General features: G+C 39.4%; 1 protein-coding gene and 1 long non-coding RNA gene across 3 annotated transcripts in view; one reads left to right on the top strand and one right to left on the bottom strand.

Annotated features, from left to right (window-relative positions):
- Positions 1-444: 444 nt before the first annotated feature.
- The window catches only part of PTGER3 (prostaglandin E receptor 3), a 178,584-nt gene continuing 156,148 nt past the window's right edge, over positions 445-22,880 (bottom strand). The window contains exons 3-4 of one of the 2 annotated variants that reach the window (XR_005361412.1): positions 16,924-17,102; positions 470-608 (exon numbers count right to left, since the gene is read on the bottom strand). Coding sequence is in view for 1 of the 2 variants with exons in the window: in XM_038541662.1 (XP_038397590.1) it covers positions 588-608 (21 nt within the window). In the remaining variant the exon portion in view is untranslated. Of the gene's footprint in view, positions 609-16,923; positions 17,103-22,880 lie in introns of both variants that reach the window. The other variant, XM_038541662.1, reaches the window with a different exon arrangement.
- LOC111096460 lies at positions 19,233-22,591 on the top strand. The gene is made up of 3 exons (XR_005361434.1): positions 19,233-19,375; positions 19,720-19,808; positions 21,391-22,591. It is a non-coding gene; the product is annotated as an uncharacterized LOC111096460 (long non-coding RNA).

Below are 22,880 nucleotides of genomic sequence, written 5' to 3'. Positions count from 1 at the left end.
ATGCATATGCCCTTTGACATAGCACATCCACTCCTGCATATTTATTTTAGAGAAACTCATGCTGATGTGCACAAGCTAACATATACTCTAGGGATTTTTATTCTTTACTTCCTTTTTTCTTTTTTTTACAATGCTGCTTATTATAGTGAAATAAAATAATTTTCTCTAGTCAAAGGAAATCATGCCCTCTTCAAACTATGGAATACTGTATAGCTGTTAAAATTAATGATCTAGAGTTTTATGTTTCAATATGGATAAAACTTAAATGTAATTTTGAGTGAAGAAAACCAAGCAGCAAATCATACATATAATATGAAAACATGTATGTAAATATTTTAAACTTATAAAACAATAGGATACAAATTTAATAGATGGATATATATGTAGTAAAAGTACAAAAACATGCATGGCAACAGGACATACCAACTTCTGGTGAGGGTTACCTTTGGGAGTGGGCATAGGGGGGAAAGTGAAAAGGAATGGGTTAGGAGGTACAGTTTTCTGTGATATTTTTGTCTCCTTAACAAAAAGAAAGCTGAGTGATGTGAAAAGCTCCAGTGATGTGATCTTGGCAGCAAGGTCGATTTTTAATCTCCAAAAAATTCCTCCTGAAAAATAAACAAATTAGGATAGCAAATGAAAAATCCATTGACAACATCTAAATAAAACTAGAAGGAAAGATATTTTCATAAACTTCACATTATGAACACAAATGATAAATCACCTATAGCAGCAGAATAAGAACATGATCGAACCTGGGTGGCAGGAATAGAGAGAAATGCATGGGGACAACCTACCTACTCCACAAACCAGGTTTTTAAAATTTTCCAAAAAAATACCACTTGTAAGAAATAAAGACCCTACATATTCTGGGTGGAAACATGGGAAGACTTATCTGAAAATGACCAGGGAAACTAGGAAAAGTCCCCAGAGTCTCCAGTTTGCAAGTGAATTAAGAAAACTGCCCACAGGTAGGAAAACCATCAAAAGTCTGAGCTAATTTCAATTTATAGTTAAGCGAGCATAGAATTAAGCCACCAGTTTACTTCCATTTGCAAGCTAAATGACAGAACAAGGAAGTATACAGAGAAACCTAGAATTAAAACATTCTATAGACAACTAATTTAATTTCTACAAGTCAATGTCTGAGGGGGAAAAACAGGAAGGGTAGAACTTCTCTGAACCAAGAGACTTATAAGATGTAATCAAATGAAAGTGGGGACCTTGTTTTGATCTTGATTCAAACAAATCAATGGACACATTTTCCAGACCATTCATAATTTGATTTTGGGCTTGGTATGAGATGATAGCAAGGAAACATTGCCAATTTTATATGTGATAATAATACTTTTGCAAAGGAAAATGACCATAATTTTTAGAGATTTATATTGAATCACGTAGGAGTAAAATTATGCTGCCTGATATTCGCTGTAAAATACATAAAGAAGGAAAAAAGAAATTGCATTAAAAAAAACAGGTTAAGTTATACAAAGCTACATTAATTAAAACAATGTAGTACTAGAATAAAAACAGATATATAAACTAACGGCATAGAACAGAGAGTCCAGAAATAAACCCTTTTGCATATGGTCAAATGGTCTGCAACAAAGGTGCCAAGACTACACAATGGGGAAAGGAACAGTCTCTCCAACAAATGAAATTGGGAAAACTGGGTATTCACATGCAAAAGAATGAATTTGGATCCTTACATTAGACCATATATCAAAAAAAATTAAGTCAAAGGGGGTTAAAGACCTAAGTGTAAGACAGAAAACCATAAAACTACTAGAAGAAAACATAGTTGGAAAGCTTCATGACATTGAATTTGGCAATGGTTTTTTGATATGAGACCTAATGTACAGAAGCAAAAATAAGCAAGTGACACTATATCAGATTTTAAAGCTTCTGCACATCAAAGAAAACAGTCAACAGAGTGAAAGACAACCTTAGGATGGGAGAAAATATTTGTAAATTGTATATCTGGAGTTTTATATTCAGGACACATAAAAGACTCCTATAACTCAACACCAACCACCAACACAACAAAAAACAGCTCCGTTTAAAAATGGGCAAAAAACTTGAATGGACACTTCTCCAAAATAAGCAAATGGCCAACAAGCATATGAAGAAATGTTCACCTAAAGAAATCATTAAAGAAATAAAACCTGAAATCCCAAAGCAAGATCACTTCACACACATTAAGATGGCCACTATCACAAACACAGAAGAGAACTAGCACTGGTGAAAATGTGAAGATATTAGAAGCCTTGTACACCTTTGATGGGAATGTAAAATGGTGCAGCCATTGCAGAAAAACAGTATAGAGATTCCTCAAAACATTAAAAATACAATTATCATATGGTTCAGTGGTCCCACTTCTGTATATATTATATATATATATACACACAAAAGGACTGAGAGCAGAATCTCGAAAGGTATTTGCACACCCATGTTCATCAAAGCAGTATTCACAATAGCCAGGAAATGGAAGTGATCCCAATGTCTATCAACCAATGAATGTATAAATAAATTGTGGGAAATAGATATATGGTAATAATAGTGTGAAAAAGGTGGAAATCCTGCCACATAGTACAACATGGAGGAACCTTGAAGACATTATGCTAAGTGAAATAAGCCAGTCATTAAAAGACGATTACTGTATGGTTCTACTTTTCTGAGGTATCTATAAAAGTCAAATTCATAATAATAGAAAATTGAGTTGTGGTTACCAGGGCTGGGGATATAGAGGAAATAGAGGAATGAGAAATTGTTCGAAGAGCGTAGAGTTTCATTTTGCAAGATGAGAAAGTTCTAGAGACCCGTTCCATGTGCTATGGGATGTGTAATTCACTTAGCACTACTGAACTGCACACCTAAAAATGGTTAAGATGGGGGGGTGCCTGGCTGGGTTGGTTGGTGGAATGAATGTGAGACTCTTGATCTTGGGATTATGAGTTCAAGCCCCATGTTGGGTATAGAGATTACTTTAAAATAAAATCTTTTAAGAAATGATTAAGATGGTAAATATTACGTGTCTTTTCACAATTAAAATGTAAATCAAAAATTGAATGAATGTGACAAAAATTTGGTAATTGTTTTATCTTGGTGATTGGTATATATTATACTAGTAATTTTGAGTTTATATCATATTTTTTCAGAAAAAAGAAATTTGAAATAAATATGATAGTGCATTAACACCTGTTCACTTAAGGCAGGGACTCATTGGGTGTTTTGTGTGCTTGGAATATTTCGTGAGTCAGAAGTGATGACTATAGAAAATTGACAACATTGGACCTTAAGTCTATTCAGTTCGAGTCTATGGGTCCCAATTCCAAATTAGCATAGGAAAGGAAATCCTGTGCCAACCATCGTGACCAGTGGAGAAGATCACTTCAAACAGGACTGTATGAAGATGATGGGGTCAGTTCCCAGAAACGTGATCTGGGCTGTGAAGAAACTCTGAAAATGTTGACTATGGGCTGGAAGAGCAGGAAGGATTTTCACTGTAGATTAAAAAATCCGACACAGACAGGTAGTTAGGCCTGGATGTCTCTGGCTATCACAGTTGGATGACACTATCCACCTGTGCCACTAAGAAATCCTGAAACTCCTATGCTATTTTTTTTTTCACTTTCTTGAGAGAGGAAACAAACAAACTTTTGCATTTTTATGCTTGCACCTTTCCAAGGTACCTACTACTATGCCATGATAGCTAAAGGTAATAAATGATCTTTTCTTTAGGAAATGCTAAAAACTTGTCAGTCACATTAATAACCCAGCAAGATGACTCGTGAGCTTTTACACAGTGTTATTTACTAACTACATAAAAAGAAGAAATTGAGTGATATTGTATTAGCAATGTAACGGGACAGATGGCAGCTCCACTTGTGGTGAACATAGCGCACTGTGTAATTTGTCAAATCACTAAATTGTACTCTTGAAACTAATCTAACGTTGTGTGTCAACTATATTCGAATTTAAAAAGAAAAAGCAAAGACTGATGATAATGTTAACATCAAAACAAAATTGCATTTCCTGGATCAAATAGGTCATAAATGACTACCAACCCCTACGACCGCTAATTACTGGGGAAATCTGCTCTAAAATTTTACACCGATCCTTTATTGTACGCTTTTTATGCTTTTGCATGGTTAGGAGAAGCTTCTGAATATGACCTATAAAGGTCTTTTAAAAAGTTTATTATTTACTGTTTATTTTGAAATACAGATTTATAACAAGTGGCTGTCGTGTAGAGTCCTTGGGGACCCTCATCTACTCTCCCCCAGGGGTAACATCTCGCATTCAGTATAGCACAATGTCAAAGGCAGGAAATTTGCAGCAAGACAATGTTGCATATAGTTCTGTGTCACTTTGTCACTTGCGCAGATTCCGGTAACCAGCACTGCAGTCAAGATACAGGATTCTTCCGTCAGCTCAAAGGCCTACTAGTGTCCGAATAAAATGTAGAAACCTTTCTCTTTTCTTTCTTTTCCTTTTATTTACTAGTTTCAAAATGCCAAGTCAGACTCTTCCGTCCTCCAGCATCAAATGTGGGAATCTTGCCTCCCTTTCAGTTCCTTGACTTTTTTTCACTTGTAATAGAATTGTCCTAAATCCTACCTCTACGTATGTTGAGATCCGCATCAGAAAAATGTTGGACTTTCCACAGACGCTGCAAGAAGGAACTGCCTTCCTGCTGATGGGTAGCGACAGCTCCCCAGCTGGCCTCTTGCTTCACCTCGGTGGGGATGGGATGGTGCCTCACGACTGCCAGGTGGGGACAGAAGCCCAGGTTCCCGGCGACTTCCACCCACGCTGGCAGGAGAGGCTCGCCACTGGTGAGTGAGGCTGAGTCCCACCCCCGCTGTGACCTCTGTCCCCCTAGAGCAGCCTGGCAGGGGCAGCAGCTGAGGGCGATGGGACCTGAGCCGCATCTGTCCCCCGCTGTGCTTCTGCACCAGGACAGTTATTATCTAAGAACTTTTCATCTTGCTAACTTGTCCCTTTTCTTGCCCTTTGCTAGAAAGAACTGTATTTGGGGGGTTTTATCCGGTCAGTTCCCGTGGCCTTTCCAGATGTGGCCTCTCCAACACCCAGTCCATAGGCTGGAGTCAGAGGGGAAACCCGGGAAGCAACACGGCCTCTTGGGCTCCCAAGGCCGCAGGGGGTCAGCCGCCCCCTCTTCACCTCCCAGTCGGCTTTCCTGCGTGTTTTCTGTATCGTGTCCAGGACTGTTACCTGAACTCAGGGGAAGGACTGGGGAGAAGTGCTTCTACTCCGTAGTGGTCCAGAACCAGACACCTCGTGAGGTTTTAGAACTTCATGAAGGTTAACTTTGTTCCAGGCATTTTTTATTTGATTAAGCATTAAGCAGCGTTTAGTAAACTGTTCTTTGTCATCGCGTCGAGGACAGAAAGGGGCATGAGTTACGTGCAGGAAGCACCCCACACCAGCTCTGAAAGCTGAACTAATAAACTCAGCATGTGGTGACTAAGATCAGCCACCCGAGAAGTCCTCTTCTAAGAATAACGTGGTTTCCTTTGGAAACCAGGAGCCACAGGGCTTGCCTGCGGCCTACACACGTACCAGAGCAACTGAAGGAAGACATGAGTGAACTGATTACTAATGTGAAACCTCAAAAGGGGGAAGGCTCCAAACCCAATTTTAATAATTTCCATTTCAACATCATGAAGTGAGAAAATGCCCTGAACCGAGGAGAGGACTTCCCAATATTGTATTCTTAGACAACCTCTCCTTAGACAGAAAAACGTCCTCACTGGGCTCGCGTAAGTTGACTAACTCATTCCTTTCATTCTGATTCCACGAAGAGAAGTAACTGTGCACTTATCTATTGGACTCCATGTCAAGTTCTCAGAGGAAATGAGCTGAGCAGAAGACTGAAACATCTGAGACCTGTGGCAACTCTGTTTCTCAGTATAATTCTTTAAATTGGCCTTCTCACCAGTATCTCACGAGGAGTGATAGGAGTGATTAGTGTGAGCCAGTCCTTCAAGGCTGAGAAGTAGATGATGAAAAGAGGGGCCCAGAGCAACTTACCATCTCCTTCTGAGGCTCAGATGACCTTCCTAAGCACTATCTCTAAACTCCTTAAATTATTCCCGTTAAGTTGTATATATATTATATATAATATATACATGGGGTTTTATCTGGTCAGTTCTGTATATATATATAAGAATTACAAAGAAAAAACATCCTTCAAGATTAATATTCAAAAAGAGTATATGTTCCCCAAAGGTAATCTGACAATTTGGCAGCAATCATTCTTCCATTCAACAAATATTCACAGAGTGCCTTGGACTGTCTGTCTCAGGTTTCAGGATAGATCGGGAAAGGCGGCAGACAAAACTGTCTGTGGCATTTACGTTCTAGAGAGTGGAGGCAAGACAGAAGCAAGACATATGAGGCGTAAGGATGTTAGGAAGGGACACGTGCCATGGAAGAGAAGAGGTAGAGCAGGACTTGGAGAGAATGGAGGTTGGGTGGGAAATGGGTAGGATGTAATGGAAAATACAACAGTCCATCGAGGGAGTGAGATGTTGCACGGTTGAAGGAGATGGGGATGTAACAAGGAAATCTTGAAGCGTGGATGTAACAGGACATCTGAGGAGAAAGCCCTGAAAGAGAAAGGGATGGAAAAGACGGCCTCAGAGAGGTAGGGAGGGCACACAAGACAACGGGGACATGTTTTGTCCATCTTTGAAACTGGGTCTTGTGCAGACACAGGAAGCCACTGAATATATTCTTTAGCCTTTTGTTTTGATACAATTTCAAACTTACAGCAAAGTGAAAAGTATAAGGAATAGTTTATTTACATTAACTGAATGTTTACATTTTCTCCCAATTGTTTTTGTCATTTGCATTCTCTGGGTAGATAGATAGACGACTTTTTTTTTTTTTTTTATTCTGAATCATTTGACAGTGAAATGGAGACAGTTGTGACCCTTTACCACTGAATAATTCCATGAATGTTTTCTAAAAACAAAGGCATTCTCTCTTTCTCCCCCCACAAAAATAAATAAATAAATCTTTATTAAAAAAGAGGGAAGGGTGCCTGGGTGGCTCAGTTGGTTGAGCACCGATTCTTGGTTTCTACTCAATTCGTGATCTCCCGGGCTGTGGATCAAGCCCTGCATCTCACTTCACGCTCAGCGGCGGGGCGGGGGTGGGGGGTGCCTGCTTGAAAGAATCTCTCCCTCCCTCTCCCCACCCTGCACTCTCGTGCATGCACATGCCCTCTCTCTCTCTCAAAATAAATAAATCTTTTAAAAAGATGAAAACAAGGACATTCTCTAGCTTAACTACAGTACTATTATCAAAATCAGGAAAACATATTGATAAACTGTTATCAAATCTATAGCCTATATTCAAATTTATCGATTTTCCCAATAATATTCTGTAGAGCTTTATTTGTCTCTGTCACAGCCCTGGAATCATTCTTTTTTTTTCCTTTGAGAAGTCTAGGTTCCTTTTTTTGAATTTAAGTTCAACCAACCAACATATAGTACATTATTAGTTTCAGGTGTAGAGATCAGTGATTCGTCAGTTGCATATAACACCCGGTGCTCATATCACATGCCCTCTTTAATGCCCATCACCCAGTTACCCCAGCCCCCAGCCCTTCTTCCCCTCCCCCCCACAACCCTCAGTTTGTTTCCTGGAGTTAAAGGGTCTCTCGTGGTTTGTCTCCCTCTCTGATTTCTTCCTGTTCAGTTTTCCTTCCCTTCCCCTATGATCCTCTTTGCTGTCTCCTATATTCCACATGGGAGTGAAACCATGTGATAATTGGTTCTCTGATTAACTTACTTTGCTTAGCATAATACCCTCCAGTTCATCCATGTCAATGTGACTGGTAAGTATTCGTCTCTTCTGATGGCTGAGTAATATTCCTTTGTGTATATAGACCACACCTTCTTTATCCATCATCTGTCAATGGACATCTGGGCTCTTTCCATAGTGTGGCTATTGTGGCCATTGCTGCTGTGGACATCGGGGTGCAGGTGTCCCGGCGTTTCACTGCATCTGTATCTTTGGGGTAAATCCCCAGCAGTGCAGTTGCTGGGTCATAGGGAAGATTTACTTTTAACTCTTTGAGGAACCTCCACACGGTTTTCCAGAGTGGCTGCACCAGTTCACATTCCCACCAACAGTGCAAGAGGGTTCCCCTTGCTCCACATCCTCTCCAACATTTTTTGTTTCCTGACTTGTTAATTTTCACCATTCTCACTGGTGTGAGGTGGGATCTCACTGTGGTTTTGATTTGTGCTTCCCTGATGCTGAATGATGTTGAATGTCTTTTCATGTGTCTGTTGGCCATTTGTATGTAAGAAGTCTAGGTTCCTTTTAATGCAAAATGATAAATAGAAATCAAGGTCTAAGTATTAGGTGTGCTCAATGCTGTCAAAACTTTTAGATAATCTCAGTGAACATATGTAGTATATTACATGTGCATGTAAACACACATGTATGCCTATATCTATAATCACTTCTAAATTTATTTAACTAGATAGGTAAATATTAAAAATCATGAGCTTATATTGATAGTTTCCATTTCCAATTCAATGCCATTGTTTCTTCTTTCTATGTTTGTAACTTCCTCTTAAAATACTGCTCCCATTACTTTTAATATATTTACTCATTTGTTTAAGCAAGCTTTAATATTACTAACCCATATCATCACAAAAAGCTAACCCATTAACTGAAGTTCAGTAATTGTTTAAATTTTTTTAAGGTAAAATTACATGCAATGAAATACGTAACTCTTATGTGTACAACTTAATAATTTTTGACAAAGCTCTTGCCTGTATAATCTTCAACCCCTCTACTTCTGCTAAACATGTAATGAAACCAGCCAGGGAAAGATCAAGAACATATGCTAAGAGGTTATTATAATGACAGACCAGAGAGTTTTATTTATTTATTTTTAAGATTTGCTTTTTAAGTCATCTCTATACCCAATGTGGGGCTCAAACTCACAACCCCAAGATCAAGAGTTGCATGCTTTACTAACTGAGCCAGCTAGGTTCCCCCCCAGAGAATTTTAGTAGATCAAGGAGAGGGGTAAGGACATGGGGGCTGGATAGAGAAAAGGAGATAGAAGTGGATTTGAGATCCATGTGGGTTTGAAGGACAACATGGGACATTTTCTTCTGATGTGTGTTATCTCTGTGACAACAGAGTGACACAATAGAGGTTTGTTATCAAAATATGAAAATATATTGAGAATTCATTTGCTTTTGAATAATCCTAATGGCTTCTTTTCCCTGGGAACAACTTTCTTGGGGCCACTTGTAGATTGGGGCATGCATTTATAAATTGCTTTCTACATTTGCTAATCTTAATATGAGTATATGAAATAAAAGAGAACACAAAACTTATCTTATGGTTGTTATTATTTAGTTTAGATGGCAATTCAGCCCTTCCTAGAAGGATGCCATTCAGCTTTAGAATTTTAACGAACAAACGCATCACATTCTAATGAGAGACTCTTGTCCTGAAGATGAACTGAGACATTATAAGGTCCTTTTTAAATTTTGCATCCTGAAATAATTATAGTCAAGTTATAAAGATCCCTCCAAGAATGTAATGTGAAATATAACTGTTTTCTTCTGTCTTGCTTAGGAGTGGACAGTATTAATTTTTCCAATTTAAACAGAAATAATATGTCAAGATCTCTTTATGAAGCCAACAGATTCCATTCCAAAATTTCCATATAGGTTATTTAGTTTTAGACTTCAGCTAATAGAAAATATTTGCCTTGCTTACTTTAATATATACTAAAATATGTACATATTCATAGTCTTAATTTCATTTATGTGATTCATATCATCCATATGAAAAATCCATCACAGATAATCCATGACTGGAGCTGCTATAAGTAAAAGTAAATTGTTGTCACTCACAACATGTAATTTCAACCTAGAGTTTACTGACAATAATTTTTGCTGATGTAGTCTCTTTATTGCTTTATTAAGGAAACTTTTATATTTGCATGACCATATGCTTGTATTTAAGATAGCCATTAAAAAAAGGAATGGTGCATGGACAGCTGGTATATTTTCTAAGGGGAGCTTGGATTCTGTAACCTGAGGAAGTTCATTGAATCTCTTTATAGTTCACATCTCAACTGATAAAATGGGGTGATGCACGCTCAGTGACCTGACCTATTGAGTTTAGACATTTATTCAAAAGCAGATTCTTTTTTTTGATACAACATAGTATTTGGTTATTTCATTGCTCTATATGTATATAGAAAAGTATATAGAAGGGTAAAGTATATAGAAAAAGGGAACAAAGGTGAAATAAATGTATCACTTTTCAATTGTATGGCTCAAATGTCCTAGTAATTATAATTGAGATATAAACTGGAAGGTTTAAAAAATTTATTTTTTTCTCAGACAGACTTTCCAAAATTCTTTTATGCTCTAAAGCCTCTTTTTGTTGAGTGTGGTTTTTCTATTATTAATAAATACATTCACTGAACTTCAGCAAACAAAGGGGTGAGACAGTGGAGTTAGGAAGATATGCTTACTGGTGACTGTGGGCAAATTTTGTTAATCTTTTTCAATCTCAGATTTCTTACCTGTAAATTGGAGGCAACAAAATCTATCTTGAAAAGATTGTAATGAGAATTAGGACTAAAATGTAAAGAATTTAGTATTACTGAGGAAAGAGAAGGGACATAATAAAACATCTTCACCATTATGTCCTAGAGTCAGGGAGCCTGTGTTATCTCTCTGATATCTGAGTAGACTCGGCCAACTTTTGCTTTTCACCAGTAAAAAGCAATGCCTGTTTTAGCTATTTCAGAGTTATTAATAAAGTGAAAAAATAATGAAATTATCTTTATTTTAAAATGCTATAGAAATAAGTGAAATTAATGTTTTCTAAAGTTCTACTGGAGTTTTGAAATCACTAGGTTTTTTTTTTTTTGTATTTTAATGGAGTTGCTTAGGTTGAAATTTTAAGAAATTACAACATGTCAAACATACACAGTCAAATGAGCAGTCTTTGTGTCATTCTCCATTGCTTTTTGTTTTGTTTTGTGTTTCTTAAGCTTTTTAAAATTAGTTTCAGAGCTAGAATTTATTGATTCATCACTTACACATAACACCCTGTGCTCATCACATCACATTCCCTCCTTAATCCCCATCATCCAATTCCTCCATCCCACTTACCTCCCCTCCAGTAACCCTGTTTGTTTCCTAGAGTTCAGCATCTCTTACGATTTGCCTCCCTATCAATTTTCATTTTATTTTATTTTTCCTTCCCTTCCCCTATGTTCCTCTGTTTTGTTTTCTAAATTCCACAAATGAGTGAACTCCTATGATATTTGTCTTTCTCTGACTGACTTATTTCCCATAGCATTATACACTCTAGCTCCGTCCATGTTGTTGCAAATGGCAAGATTTCATTCTTTTTGATGGGTAATATTCCATCGTCTGTCTATCTATCTATCTATCTATCTATCTATCTATCTATCTATCTATCATCACATCTTCTTATCTTCTTTGCTTTCTCATGTGGCTGATAAGCAGCATCACTAGAGTTGACCTGAGGCAGAACTAAGACTAGTCACTCTCAGCTGCCTCTTGGTGTCCCTGGCCTCCCCTATGACACCTGCTGCCTGAGATTCCCTATTTTCATGCTGAATTTCATCTTCTTTCTCATTGCCTCTATAAGTTACATTTTAGAAAAAGCAAAGATGAAACTAAATTATTAACTGTGAGCATTAAAAAAATGAGTCGTGACATAAAAAAATGTCCTTTTAATACTTTTTGCAGCACATGATCATAAATATGGTCACTTTTGTAATAAATATTAGAGGGACTTATCTATTTATTCCCATATCCCATTCAATATCTTTAAGAAGCCCAACCTGTTATATTTGTATTAGCTTTCTCTTCTTCTATTATTTGTCAATGGCTTTACATGTGTGTTTTAAAATTATGTGACTTTATTTTCATGAAACTTTGCATCTGTTGCAAGATTTGTAATCGTACTTGTCACTATATTTATTTGACATTATCTTAGCATTACATTATCAGATGTTCATGATATTTGGCAATCAGCAAGAAACAGATAAAACACTGTACATGATGGGAGAAAACAGAAGGTAGTGATTAAGTCAGCAGTGAATATGTGTGTGTTATTAAGACTTTTGCATCCTTATACGGACTACAACTGCAGAGAGTCAAGATATACAGAAGATTACTTATAACCTATGAGACAAGCACTACTATTATCTTCATTTCACACAGGAGAAAACTAAGTCTTAGCCATTAAAAACCATTAAATACATAATTATGTGGTCAAGACCATTAATTTTGCATGAATTCAGAAAAGGATATTGAGTCATACAACGAGAGAAGATGGGGATGATAGAGATAATTTAGTAATGTCCAAGGCAGGTAAACTGATTGTCCCAAACCACATAATCTCTTAGTGACAGAGATGAGTTTTAAAACTACAGCTCCTTGCTTTTTCTAAAATGAATTTGTGACAAAATTAGAAAATTTATATCTTAATTGTGAGATTCGAACTGTTTGATAATGTACATCGTGAAGTGAGCCCCAACTGGATGACATGAACTTGATACTACAATGACGCAGAAGAGGTGGGGAAAAAATAGGATGATTTGGCCTTTAAACTTGTCTATATGGAAGCTTTATTTTTTTTTAAAGATTTTATTTATTTATTCATGAGAGACAGAGAGAGAGAGAGAGAGGCAGAGACACAGGCAGAGGGAGAAGCAGGCCTCATGCAGGGAGCCTGATGTGGGACTCAATCCCGGGTCTCCAGGATCATGACCTGGGCTGAAGGCAGCACTAAACCGCTGAGCCACCCGGGCTGCCCTATATGGAAGCTTTGGTGTGTATCAGACACTGTTGGGTCCTGCGGATACCAAATTAATGAGTAACTCATAGACTGTTAGGGAACAGAGAAACATTTACCAACAAGGATGCTATAATGTAGTAAGTGCAATTTGAAAGGCAAATCACACAATGCTGTGGACACTCACAATGGAGAGGAATTAATTCAGCCTGAGAGATTTCTATTGATCTTGTTGTGGTGTTTCACAGAAGAGATGAGATTTGAGTTTAGAAGGCATCTAAGGGGCTGAAGGCTATGCCAATCAGAAAGAACAGCAAAGGTATGAGGTAGCATACAGTAAAGTGTGTTAAGGGAAAAGCAAGAAATTCAACAAAACTCTAAATATTCATGCAAGAGCCTCAGAAATGTATTTTGAAGAATTCTTAGATTGTGAAAATTGCAGAACCATTCTGTTCAGAAAAGCCTTGCTAATTTCAAAGTTAGCTTAAATAAAAAAATCTTTTAGAGTTCTTTTCCATTCTTCTGGTGTCAGCATTGGCAGCCCCACCAGTGACACTTACATTTTAATAATTGTTGCAAGCTATAAGCGTTGACCACCTGCGACTAACCACAAATTCTCATCATGTAAATGTATTCTGCCTATATGTCTTTGAAGAAACGTCTGAACGTTGCCAGACTATTTGCATTTCAGTTATGAATGAAATTCAATAAAAGGTTAAGAAACTTTTATTGAAAGTTTAGCACTGACTAAACATGAACTGATGCAATGCAAATCTTTCTGGTTCCATAAACAAAAGCTCAGGCTTGGATTTGAGGATTGTGAATCTGGTAAGGAGTAAAATTTAGTTTTCTAAGAAAAGAGATTACCCGAAATGTTGGGATTCTATGGAGTCAAAAATAACCCTCTCCTGAGTTTGTAAAATAAGACACATAAGACAGATGGACATTTCTTTAAAAAAAAAAAGTTGTATTACTGATGAACTGTTTAAAGATAATGATTTAAATTTACAGTCAAAATAATTTTCCAATACTTTATCCCAAGGTTGCATAGACTGATCTCCCAAGTCACCAGCATAGCTGGACATTACACAGCCCTCCGCTAGGAGAGAGAAAATCAGATGTTGTTTGTTCATTCTAAAAATATAATAAAAAAATAAAAAAATAAAAAAATAATCATACACCTATTATGTGCTAGGCAATAGAGATATGGTGTTGAATAATTTCTGTGCTCATAATGTTTGACTGAAGTGAATAGGTGATTTCAGTATAGCATAATGATGAGATATAGGGCACTAAGAGAGAACAGAAGGAGCCCAAAGCCTTAAGGGATATTTTCTATGGGATATCCAAGATATGCCTTGAAGGAAGAGTAATAGCTTTCTAGTAAAAAGGAGTGTTCTAGACAAAAAAAATGGAGTGTCTGAGGCATAAAGAACCTTCTTTAGGTGATTGGAGAATATGAATGCACAGAGAAATGGGGAAAAGAAGAAAGAAGAGAAAAGGAGTATGGAAAGGCAGGAAAAGTTGGTAGAGGACAGTTCAGGAGGGCTTTGCAAGCAATTTTAGGTACTTCCCATTGGATGTCTCTGAAAGTGAAATAATAGTAAACTGAATGGTTTCCAGCTGGAGAATGATGTGTTACTTCAGCCACTTTGTGAACTCTATCAGGAAAGATGCCAAGAGGATGACGATTTGGGAGGCTTGAACATCAGTAGAGGCAGGAAGGTTGGAGAGAGGTAGACAGATTTGAGAAGCATATAGGATGTGCCATCAAGAGGAACTAGTAGCAGGTTAGCTGAAGAAGGAGGAGTCAAGCCCAATGCCGCTCTTCTCTGGCTTAAGTGGAGAGGTGATGTGCCATTCTCTAATCAAAGAAGGATAAGGGTGGGTAGAGGGTGACTTAGAGTGATGATAATGAGTTAATTTAGATTGATGAGTTTAGGGTATCTAGGGTTCATTACTGGCGGTAGGATATACAGAAAAATGAAACATGAATATAATCTGGGCTGGAGATAAAGATTTGAAGAACATTAACAAGATGATAAGTTGACCCAGGCGTTGATGCTGCAAAACCTAAAATGGGAGATATAGAAATGATTTTGAACAACAGATCCTTTGGAAAGTGATTATTACAAAAGATTCAAGTGTTCCCCTTGGGCAGTTCCAAAGCAATCTACATTTAGTCCATATTATGGGCTACAGTTGCAACTCTTTGCCATGGATTTATTTGTTATGGATTTGTTTGCTTTTCTCAGTTACAGCTGGAAGAGATTTTCTCCCATGTTCATCTTTGCCCAGTATATGATTTGGAGCAGCTCAATGCAATTAGCAACTTCAGTTCAAATACTGCCAGGATTGGAAGAGCAAAGTGTGACATGTCCTACAAATTAAAATGCATTGCTAAAAAAAAAAAAATGCATTACCAAGTGTCTTCAGGGTGCCTTGGCTCTGTGTGATTAGCTACCCCATTCATCATGTGTTCATGTAGAATTTTACCATTCTGTCTTTAGAGAACACAGGTGCCCAATAATGAAGATGTAACTGAGTTAGAGGATTCTATTTCTGGAAGAAAACTTAGAATCTACTAAGGCCAAACCTCATTCAAGAATCATATATCTTAGAAAAACATTAAAGGCTACTCGGGGCAGTTTGTCACTGTGGGTCAAGATCTATTAGTGGGCAGTGAAGTTACTTTGGTAGGTTACTACTCGCCTGTTTTAAGAACTGAAATAAAATACAATAGAGTAAAATAGACTAGACTAGAAAATACCAAAGCGCGTCACACATAGAACAGGTAAATATTATTTTGTAGAACAAGAAGCATGGATAGGAATAGAGAAGTAAGGCATTTTAGTGACAATAGCAACCTGAGTCAATGTGGGAAAGTAAGAAAAAATGAGGAAATGTGTGGGGAATGTCAAGTGGTTTGTGATAGTTCTTGTTGAATATAAATGTAGACGACTTATGAGAGATAAAACTGGACCATTCCTGGAGCCCATATTGCACTGGGTCATGAAAACCAACAAAGGAATTAATATGTTGTTCAATAGGCAACAGAGAATCATGGAAGATTTCTGATCAGGGCATCAACATGATAGAAAGCTTGAGGCTAGAGCTGTTTGGAAGGTCATCTTGCACAGGGACCAGCGCGCGTCTGTAGCAATCACCCCACATAAGGAACTCAAAGCTCTATGTGCCAAATTTCTTCCTGACTCGGGGCTTTCTACAGAATGTTTCCTTTCCTCGGATGCTCGCCACCACAGTTACTACCACCTTATGCTTCAGTTATTTACTTCTAGTCTTTCAGGCATCAGCGAAGTTCCCTCTCTGAGGGTAACTTCCTGACCCTCAACACCTGGTTAAGATTTATATCCCACTTACAGTCAAATAACTAATGTGCGATTATTTAGCGTCTGTATCATCTAGTAGAATGTGAAGTCCACAGCGGAGGGAATTTGTCTTGTTCAAAGCAATTAGTGTGGTGCCTCTGACATAAAGTAGGTATCTATTAGGACCAAGGAAGGTTCAATGGGAGGAAGTGACATGGAACTGAGTTTGGGGGGATAAATTGGAGTTTTCCATGTGGGAAACATAATGGGGAGAGGCACTCTAGGTGACAGTTCTTCAAGATCAGAAAGTAGGACATAACATGATGTTTAGGGAGACCTACCATAAGTGTGGAATTTCTGGAGAATTTCAGGAAGCAGAGGACAACAAATAAGGCTGGAGAGGTCGGCGGGAGAGGGGTGCCTACTCCCCCAAGGAGCTGAGACCTGGTTCTGAAGGGAACACGGAAGCACAGCAAGCAGGAGGGGTGGGCGGCATAAATACAAGATCAGACTTCGTATTAGAAATACTGTGAAGCAGATAGAGTGAGGGGGCGAGCTAGAAGCAGAAAGATGGATTAGGAGGCCACGCGATCAGCCAGGCAAGAGATTATGGGACTAATTTAAGGCAGTGATAGCGGACACAGAAGGAAAAGGATCTGTGAATGCTGCAGAACTTGGAGAGGCCCTGGGGGCTGGGGAGAGAGGGGGGGCAAGTAGGGTCTTTTCAAGTTTCTTGACTTACAACATCAGATGACTAAAGGACGGATGGGACAACCAACCAAGGGAGAGGAGGACCTCAGAGATGAAGAGGGTGGATCCCATTTTCAGCGTGGATCATTAGGGGCAGCCCGACTTGCTGTGTAAAAAGTGACATGTTCCATGATGCCGGGTCTCCACTAAGGAAATTGTTTGAAGCTCATCCTGGAAACAAATAGGTGTGAGTGAAATCACTGAGAAAGAACAAAGCAAAGCTCTGAGGTCTGAGTATAGAATCTTGGAGATCGATGATAGTGGGGGTGGGAAGAAGAAGGGGAGCCAGGGAAGTAAAATTATTATTTTTTTTTTCAGGGAAGTAAAATTAATGTGACCAGAGAGACAGGAAGACATTCAGCCAACGCATTGCACATCACAGGGACAACCTCCCCGTGACCGCCTTCGGGCAAGTTCGTGCTTGTGTGTGCTTCCCTGCTCAAGCCAGGTGTTTCCTACACTGGGAAGCCTTCCTTGGTGGCCCTTTTCAATGTAAATGTTCCTTGTCCTTTGTCACCAGCTGCTATGTGTGTATAACGTGCATTTTATAGACACTATCCCTCACGTTTCTGTCTGAACATCCACCCCGATGCTCGACTGTAAGCATCTTGAGGACTCGAATAATGTGTCATCCCATTTCCTATAGAAGATGCTTAACAAATGTTTGTTGATAGAACACTTTGGGAGACACTGGTACCATTTAGACTCCCTCAGAAAGGGCCAGGACAAATTCCATCGAATTCCATCCCCACTTGACATTCCCAGAGTACAGTCATTTGCAGTTCTTGCAATACCTCATGTTGATCTCTTTTCCTGGAAAACTCATCTCCTATTAATTGCCTAGTGAAGTCCTACTAATCTTCTTTCAGAGCCCAATTACACCTTCCAGGACACCCTTGTCACTGTCAGCCCAGACCTCAAACCATCATCAAACCCTCAGACACGAAAGTTAATCATCCCTCTTCTGTACAAACTCTGTCTTATTTATATTTACGATTGCTATTTTATTTTATTTTATTTTATTATTTTTTGCACTGACCACACACTCTGGTTCTCATGTGTTTATCTCTACGTCTCACGTCCTAGACTGTGCGCTTCTTGAGGGAAAAACCAGTCTTGAGGCTCAGTCGGTGGAGCGTCTGCCTTCAGCTCAGGTCATGATCCCGGGGTCCTGGGGTCAAGCCCTGCATCTGGCTCCCTCTGCTCAGCAGGGGACCTGCCTCTCCCTCTCCCTCTCCCTCTGCCTGCCGCTCCCCCTGCCTGTGCTCTTTCTCTCTGTCAAATAAATAACTAAAGTCTTAAAAGAAAAGAAAAGAAAAGAAAAGAAAAGAAAAGAAAAGAAAAGAAAAGAAAAGAAAAGAAAAAACAACAACGACTCAAAGACCTGTGGCTCCAGCAGCTAGCACAGAAGCCAGCGCATGGTGAGTCCTTGGGAACTGGGTTTGAATCTGGAGGTTCACATCTTGAGGCCATCCCGTGGGCTCCCGCTAGAGGGCACTAGCAGCTCAATCAGCCTGGAAGAGCTTGGGGTGTTTCCACAGGCTGAGACTTAGGGTCAAGGCCACTGGTAAAGGTACCAGGACTCCAGCCCGGGGTCTGCATTCCACCAGGGCAGCAGGACAGAGAGTGGTTGCTCTTGCTTCTGCCTCGGCTTCTCTGCTCTGAGTACCCTACTGGATTTCTAACCCCCCCTTGGCCTCCATGCTCCCTGACGTACAATGTGTTCTTACGGCCCCAGGTGGGTCTAAGGAACAGCTCTAGTCAAGTCTTCTGAGCATCTTGTACAAGGCCCCGGGCACTTGCCTGACTCGCCTTTGCAGTTCTGTCCTGACCCTGATCCTCTCTCGCTCCTACAAAGTCTCAAGAAATGTTTGTTGAACTGTCAAGTCATGATTTTTCCACCAGGGGCCATTAGGTAGGGGACAGACCTGAGACCAGTCATGAGTTCCAAATGACCTGGGCAGGATAGAGGAGAGCAAAAATGAGGAGACCCTGAGGTCACGCTAAGATTTGTGGTGTGAATGCCCACTTGACTACGGAGGAGCTGGAGCCTTATCTGACCTGGGACTGGTTCTACCGTTCAATCCCGGTGTGAAGTCATTCCATTCTGAAGGTCCTATTTTAGTTTATCAAAAATTAAATATGTTCTCCCCTCCCAAATTCCACTGGAGAAGTATATCTGTCCTACTAAGATACTTTTATCAAGTTCAACAGCCTTCTTGTCAAAAGTTTGTTGCAGTTAGTCACTCGGAGAATTATAAATATCTTTAGCCTCAGATGTGGTTGTGTTGGAGGAGGGGAGGGTGAAAAGTGCGGAGAAGGGTGGCAGTTGGCTTTGTAAAAGCCATGGCCATACTAAGTGGTTTGAATTGCTTCTATTGTTCTTCCCCATGGGTCTGAGGTTTACTGGACGTGCTGACCTGAATGCCGATGGCCCCATGGTGGTAGAGTTGTGGGGGATGGTTGGTGTTTTTCTTGGTCCTTGTGTTCAGATTGTTTTTCCTGCAAGGGGCGGTGGTATTTCTCTTGAAGAACTATTAATAACTTATTTTCATCTTGTAAACAGTGTGCGTAACTGATGGTGTTTCCTTCTTCGCAATGGTTGTGTTTGTGCAATGGCTGAAAGTTTTGTGTCTCACGTCTAGGAGACTCATTTTTCCAACTGAATAAAAATAGCAACCATTATTGAATACTTCCTATGTTCCAGGCGCTGAACCTATGTGCACCCAATCCTCCCTACTTATAGTAATTTACGAATTAAGTTCCATTTTTTATCTCCATTTTACAGATAAAGAAAACTGAGCCTGGAGAAGTTGAGCAAAGTGCCCAAGGGTTGCTCAGCCTTAGTTCTTTGTGATGCCAAGGTTTGGGTGGCAGGTATGACATTAGATGCATATAAAATATCTCATTTATTTATTTAATATTATTTTTTCTAAGATTTTATTTATTTATTTATTTATTTATTTATTTATTTATTTATTTAGGAGAGAGAATGAGAAAGCAGACGAGTGGGGTGGGAGGCGGGAGGGGAGGAGCAGAGGGGGAAAGAGAGCAAGGAGGAATGAATGAATGAATTTTCAAGTAGGCTCTGCACTCAGCACACAGCCTGCCCTGGGTCAGATCCCAGCACCCTGAGTCCTCGACCAAGAGCCGAAACCAAGCATCAGTCTGACATTCAATGGACTGAGGCCCCCAGGCACCCTTCATTTATTTATTTTTATAAAATTAACCAAAATTGTTCTCTAAGTTTGTTTCTCCTGGGTCATAGGAAATTCGGCCTGAGTCCCTATTGGACCTGAGCGTACCAGGGATGCTGTGCTGTGGTCGAGTTAGTTGTAGGTAGTACGCACGGTCGGAGAGGCAGTCACTGGTCTACTGACTGAGGACCAGTGACAGTCTCGCTGTCCCGGACTATAATCTGATCCTTCTGACCCGACCACGCTCCTGCTCCATCTCACAGTTGAGGCATCCAAGGGCATCCTTGGAGTTTGGAACTCTAGTGCCCAGGGTACCACTCTCATGGCACATCAGAGAGACACTCCACCACCATGTGCCACCTTCCTAGAAGGCTGTTTTCATACTGAAGAATGTGTGGTCCCTGACTTTGGCCTTTTTCCTGAGTTTCTCAAAATTCCTCTCTACTCTCATCCTCAGGGTAAAAGTAGTGTAGTTTTTCAACAAGCTCTCACTTCACACTAAGAAGAGTCCTTCACTTTAAGTATCTTCTGTTTTCCACCCTGCAAAAATCCCAGAGGCTAGGAAATAACAAAGGCCTAGCTGTGAGGTAGGGGAATACAGGAAGAATAAAGGTAAGCTAATAGTCCCATAAATTGTTCTATCATATGCCTTTTTTTTTTTTTTAGGTTTATCAGATGGGTTAGTCTGAATAAGTGTGGATTAGCTGATGAGGTGTAATGAGTTTTGATGCTGTCCTTTCCCTAGGAAGTCTGTTTTATAGAACCCATGTCTTTCACTAGAAAATCTGTTCTATAGAACCCATGGAGAATAGTAGTATTTCTCCTAAACCTCTGGTTTATTTATGTTATGGATTCCATGAGTCATACGGCAGACATTTCCCTTTCTGTGGGTCTTTGGAGACATTTTGATCAGCTATGTGCCTGTGTATTCTGATATTCCTAGGAAATATTTTCTAGGCTGAAACTTTTGAAATAAAGATTTTTAAAAATAATATACATTATCACGTATGTCAGGACATGGTGGGGAGGGAAGTCTAATGAAAGTGGTCTTTGATTCAGTCTTTTAAAATAATTTTTAACATTTCTCTTTTTAAATATCTAGATTTCAGATTTTTATGTGTAACTAAGAAATATGGTGTCACTATTAAGTAACACTTGTTTAGATCCAATACCACAAGTATATATACATATAAAAAAAAAGGACTCAAGAATGCCTTCATCTTTGTTTCTTAAGTTTTTTTTTTTTTTTTTTCTCCATGGAGTTGGGGGGAAGAGAAAGTTAGCCCAGAAGACATGGAATTGCTGGGCCAACCAACTGGAAGCAAAGCACAGTATGGATTTGCATGTACTTATACCTCCTCCGCCCCAAGGCCGCTCCACAGACTTGAACCTCCCGACCCTCCAGAATAGGAGAGAATTGAATTGGGTTCCACTTAAGTTCCTGGAGGTTGGCATGTTCCCCGTGGGCACTCAGTAAATATTGACCAAATTGAAGGTTGCCCTGTGTTATCTTCCTTTTTCTCTTTTTCCTTCCCTGGTCCTCTGGGTGTTTCTGGGGCCTTGAAAATTTACATATATTTTTCTTTAATATTTTTTTTTTCAGTCTTTCTGTCTCATCAGTTCTCAGTGTGAGGCGGCTCTATTTTAATATCATTTTTTCATATTTGTTTTCTCTGTGTCTGGATCTTCTCTCAGTTTCTGTTTTCTTTCTCTGAGAGTCTCCCTCTCTGTTCATCCACTCCTCCTGTCTATCTCTCTGCCTGTCTGTCTCTCTCTATACACACATACCTTTCTTTTTTGTGTTTGCTCACCTCCTGGAGTCATCATCTAAAGGGGTTCAGAATCAGCCTCCCCAAAATGTGCCACTTTGGCATGTGGATTCTTTGAGCTGAAGTCAGTCAAGGTCCAAAAGATTCAGCAAGAGCTTTTTACCATCCTCTGAGCTACCCAAGAGAATTTAGATAGAGGGCCTCATCCAGGAAGAGAGCAATCACCAGGCATAACTATAAGGAATAGGGGCAAGTGTGGTAAACAGGGGAGAAGGAAGAGCAGAGAGGGCCTGAAGACCAACTTTCTGGGTCCCGTTACCTCTGCTTTGCATGGCAAACATTTGTTTGCCAAACATTTGCTCTTCTCCTTTTCCTATGAATTATCTTCCTCCTCTTTGAGGTCTCAGACTCCTATCTCCTTCTCCTTAGCTCAGGATGGCATGTAAGCCTTACTTGCCTGACTGGCTGGGGATATCCTATTGTTTTGGGGGCTCCCATACGCATGCAATTAAATTTGTTTTTCTTCTGTTAATTTTTCTTATGACAACTTAATAAGTAGACTAGCCAAAAGAGTCTAGAAGAGTAGAAGGAAATTTTTTCATCCCCTATGCACAAAAAATCATTGCCTTTATTTTTTGAGAAATTAGACATAGTTGGAGATTTTTTTTAAGTTCTCATAATAATTAATTTTACAGTTTCCCCTTGAAATTGCATTTTTGGTCCCTAAATATGGGAATGTGGGAAAAGTGAGTTGGTTTATATTAAACACAATATGTTCTAAGTCAGCTCCTCTCTGAATTTTCTGTTTGCGCTCTACCCAGACAGCACTGCATTCCTCTGCTCCTTCGACACAAATACAGCGACATTTCACCAGGCGACTATTAGCCTAGAGGGAATACTAACTTCCCCCTTCCCCTAGAGTTTATATCCCATTCCAGTAATTTGGCCCCAGATACTGGCACAGGAACACACTGGTTGCACAA

This window comes from Canis lupus, chromosome 6 (assembly GCF_011100685.1).
Source record: "Canis lupus familiaris isolate Mischka breed German Shepherd chromosome 6, alternate assembly UU_Cfam_GSD_1.0, whole genome shotgun sequence".
Lineage (NCBI taxonomy): Eukaryota > Metazoa > Chordata > Mammalia > Carnivora > Canidae > Canis > Canis lupus.
This window is presented reverse-complemented; position numbering and strand designations above follow the sequence as displayed.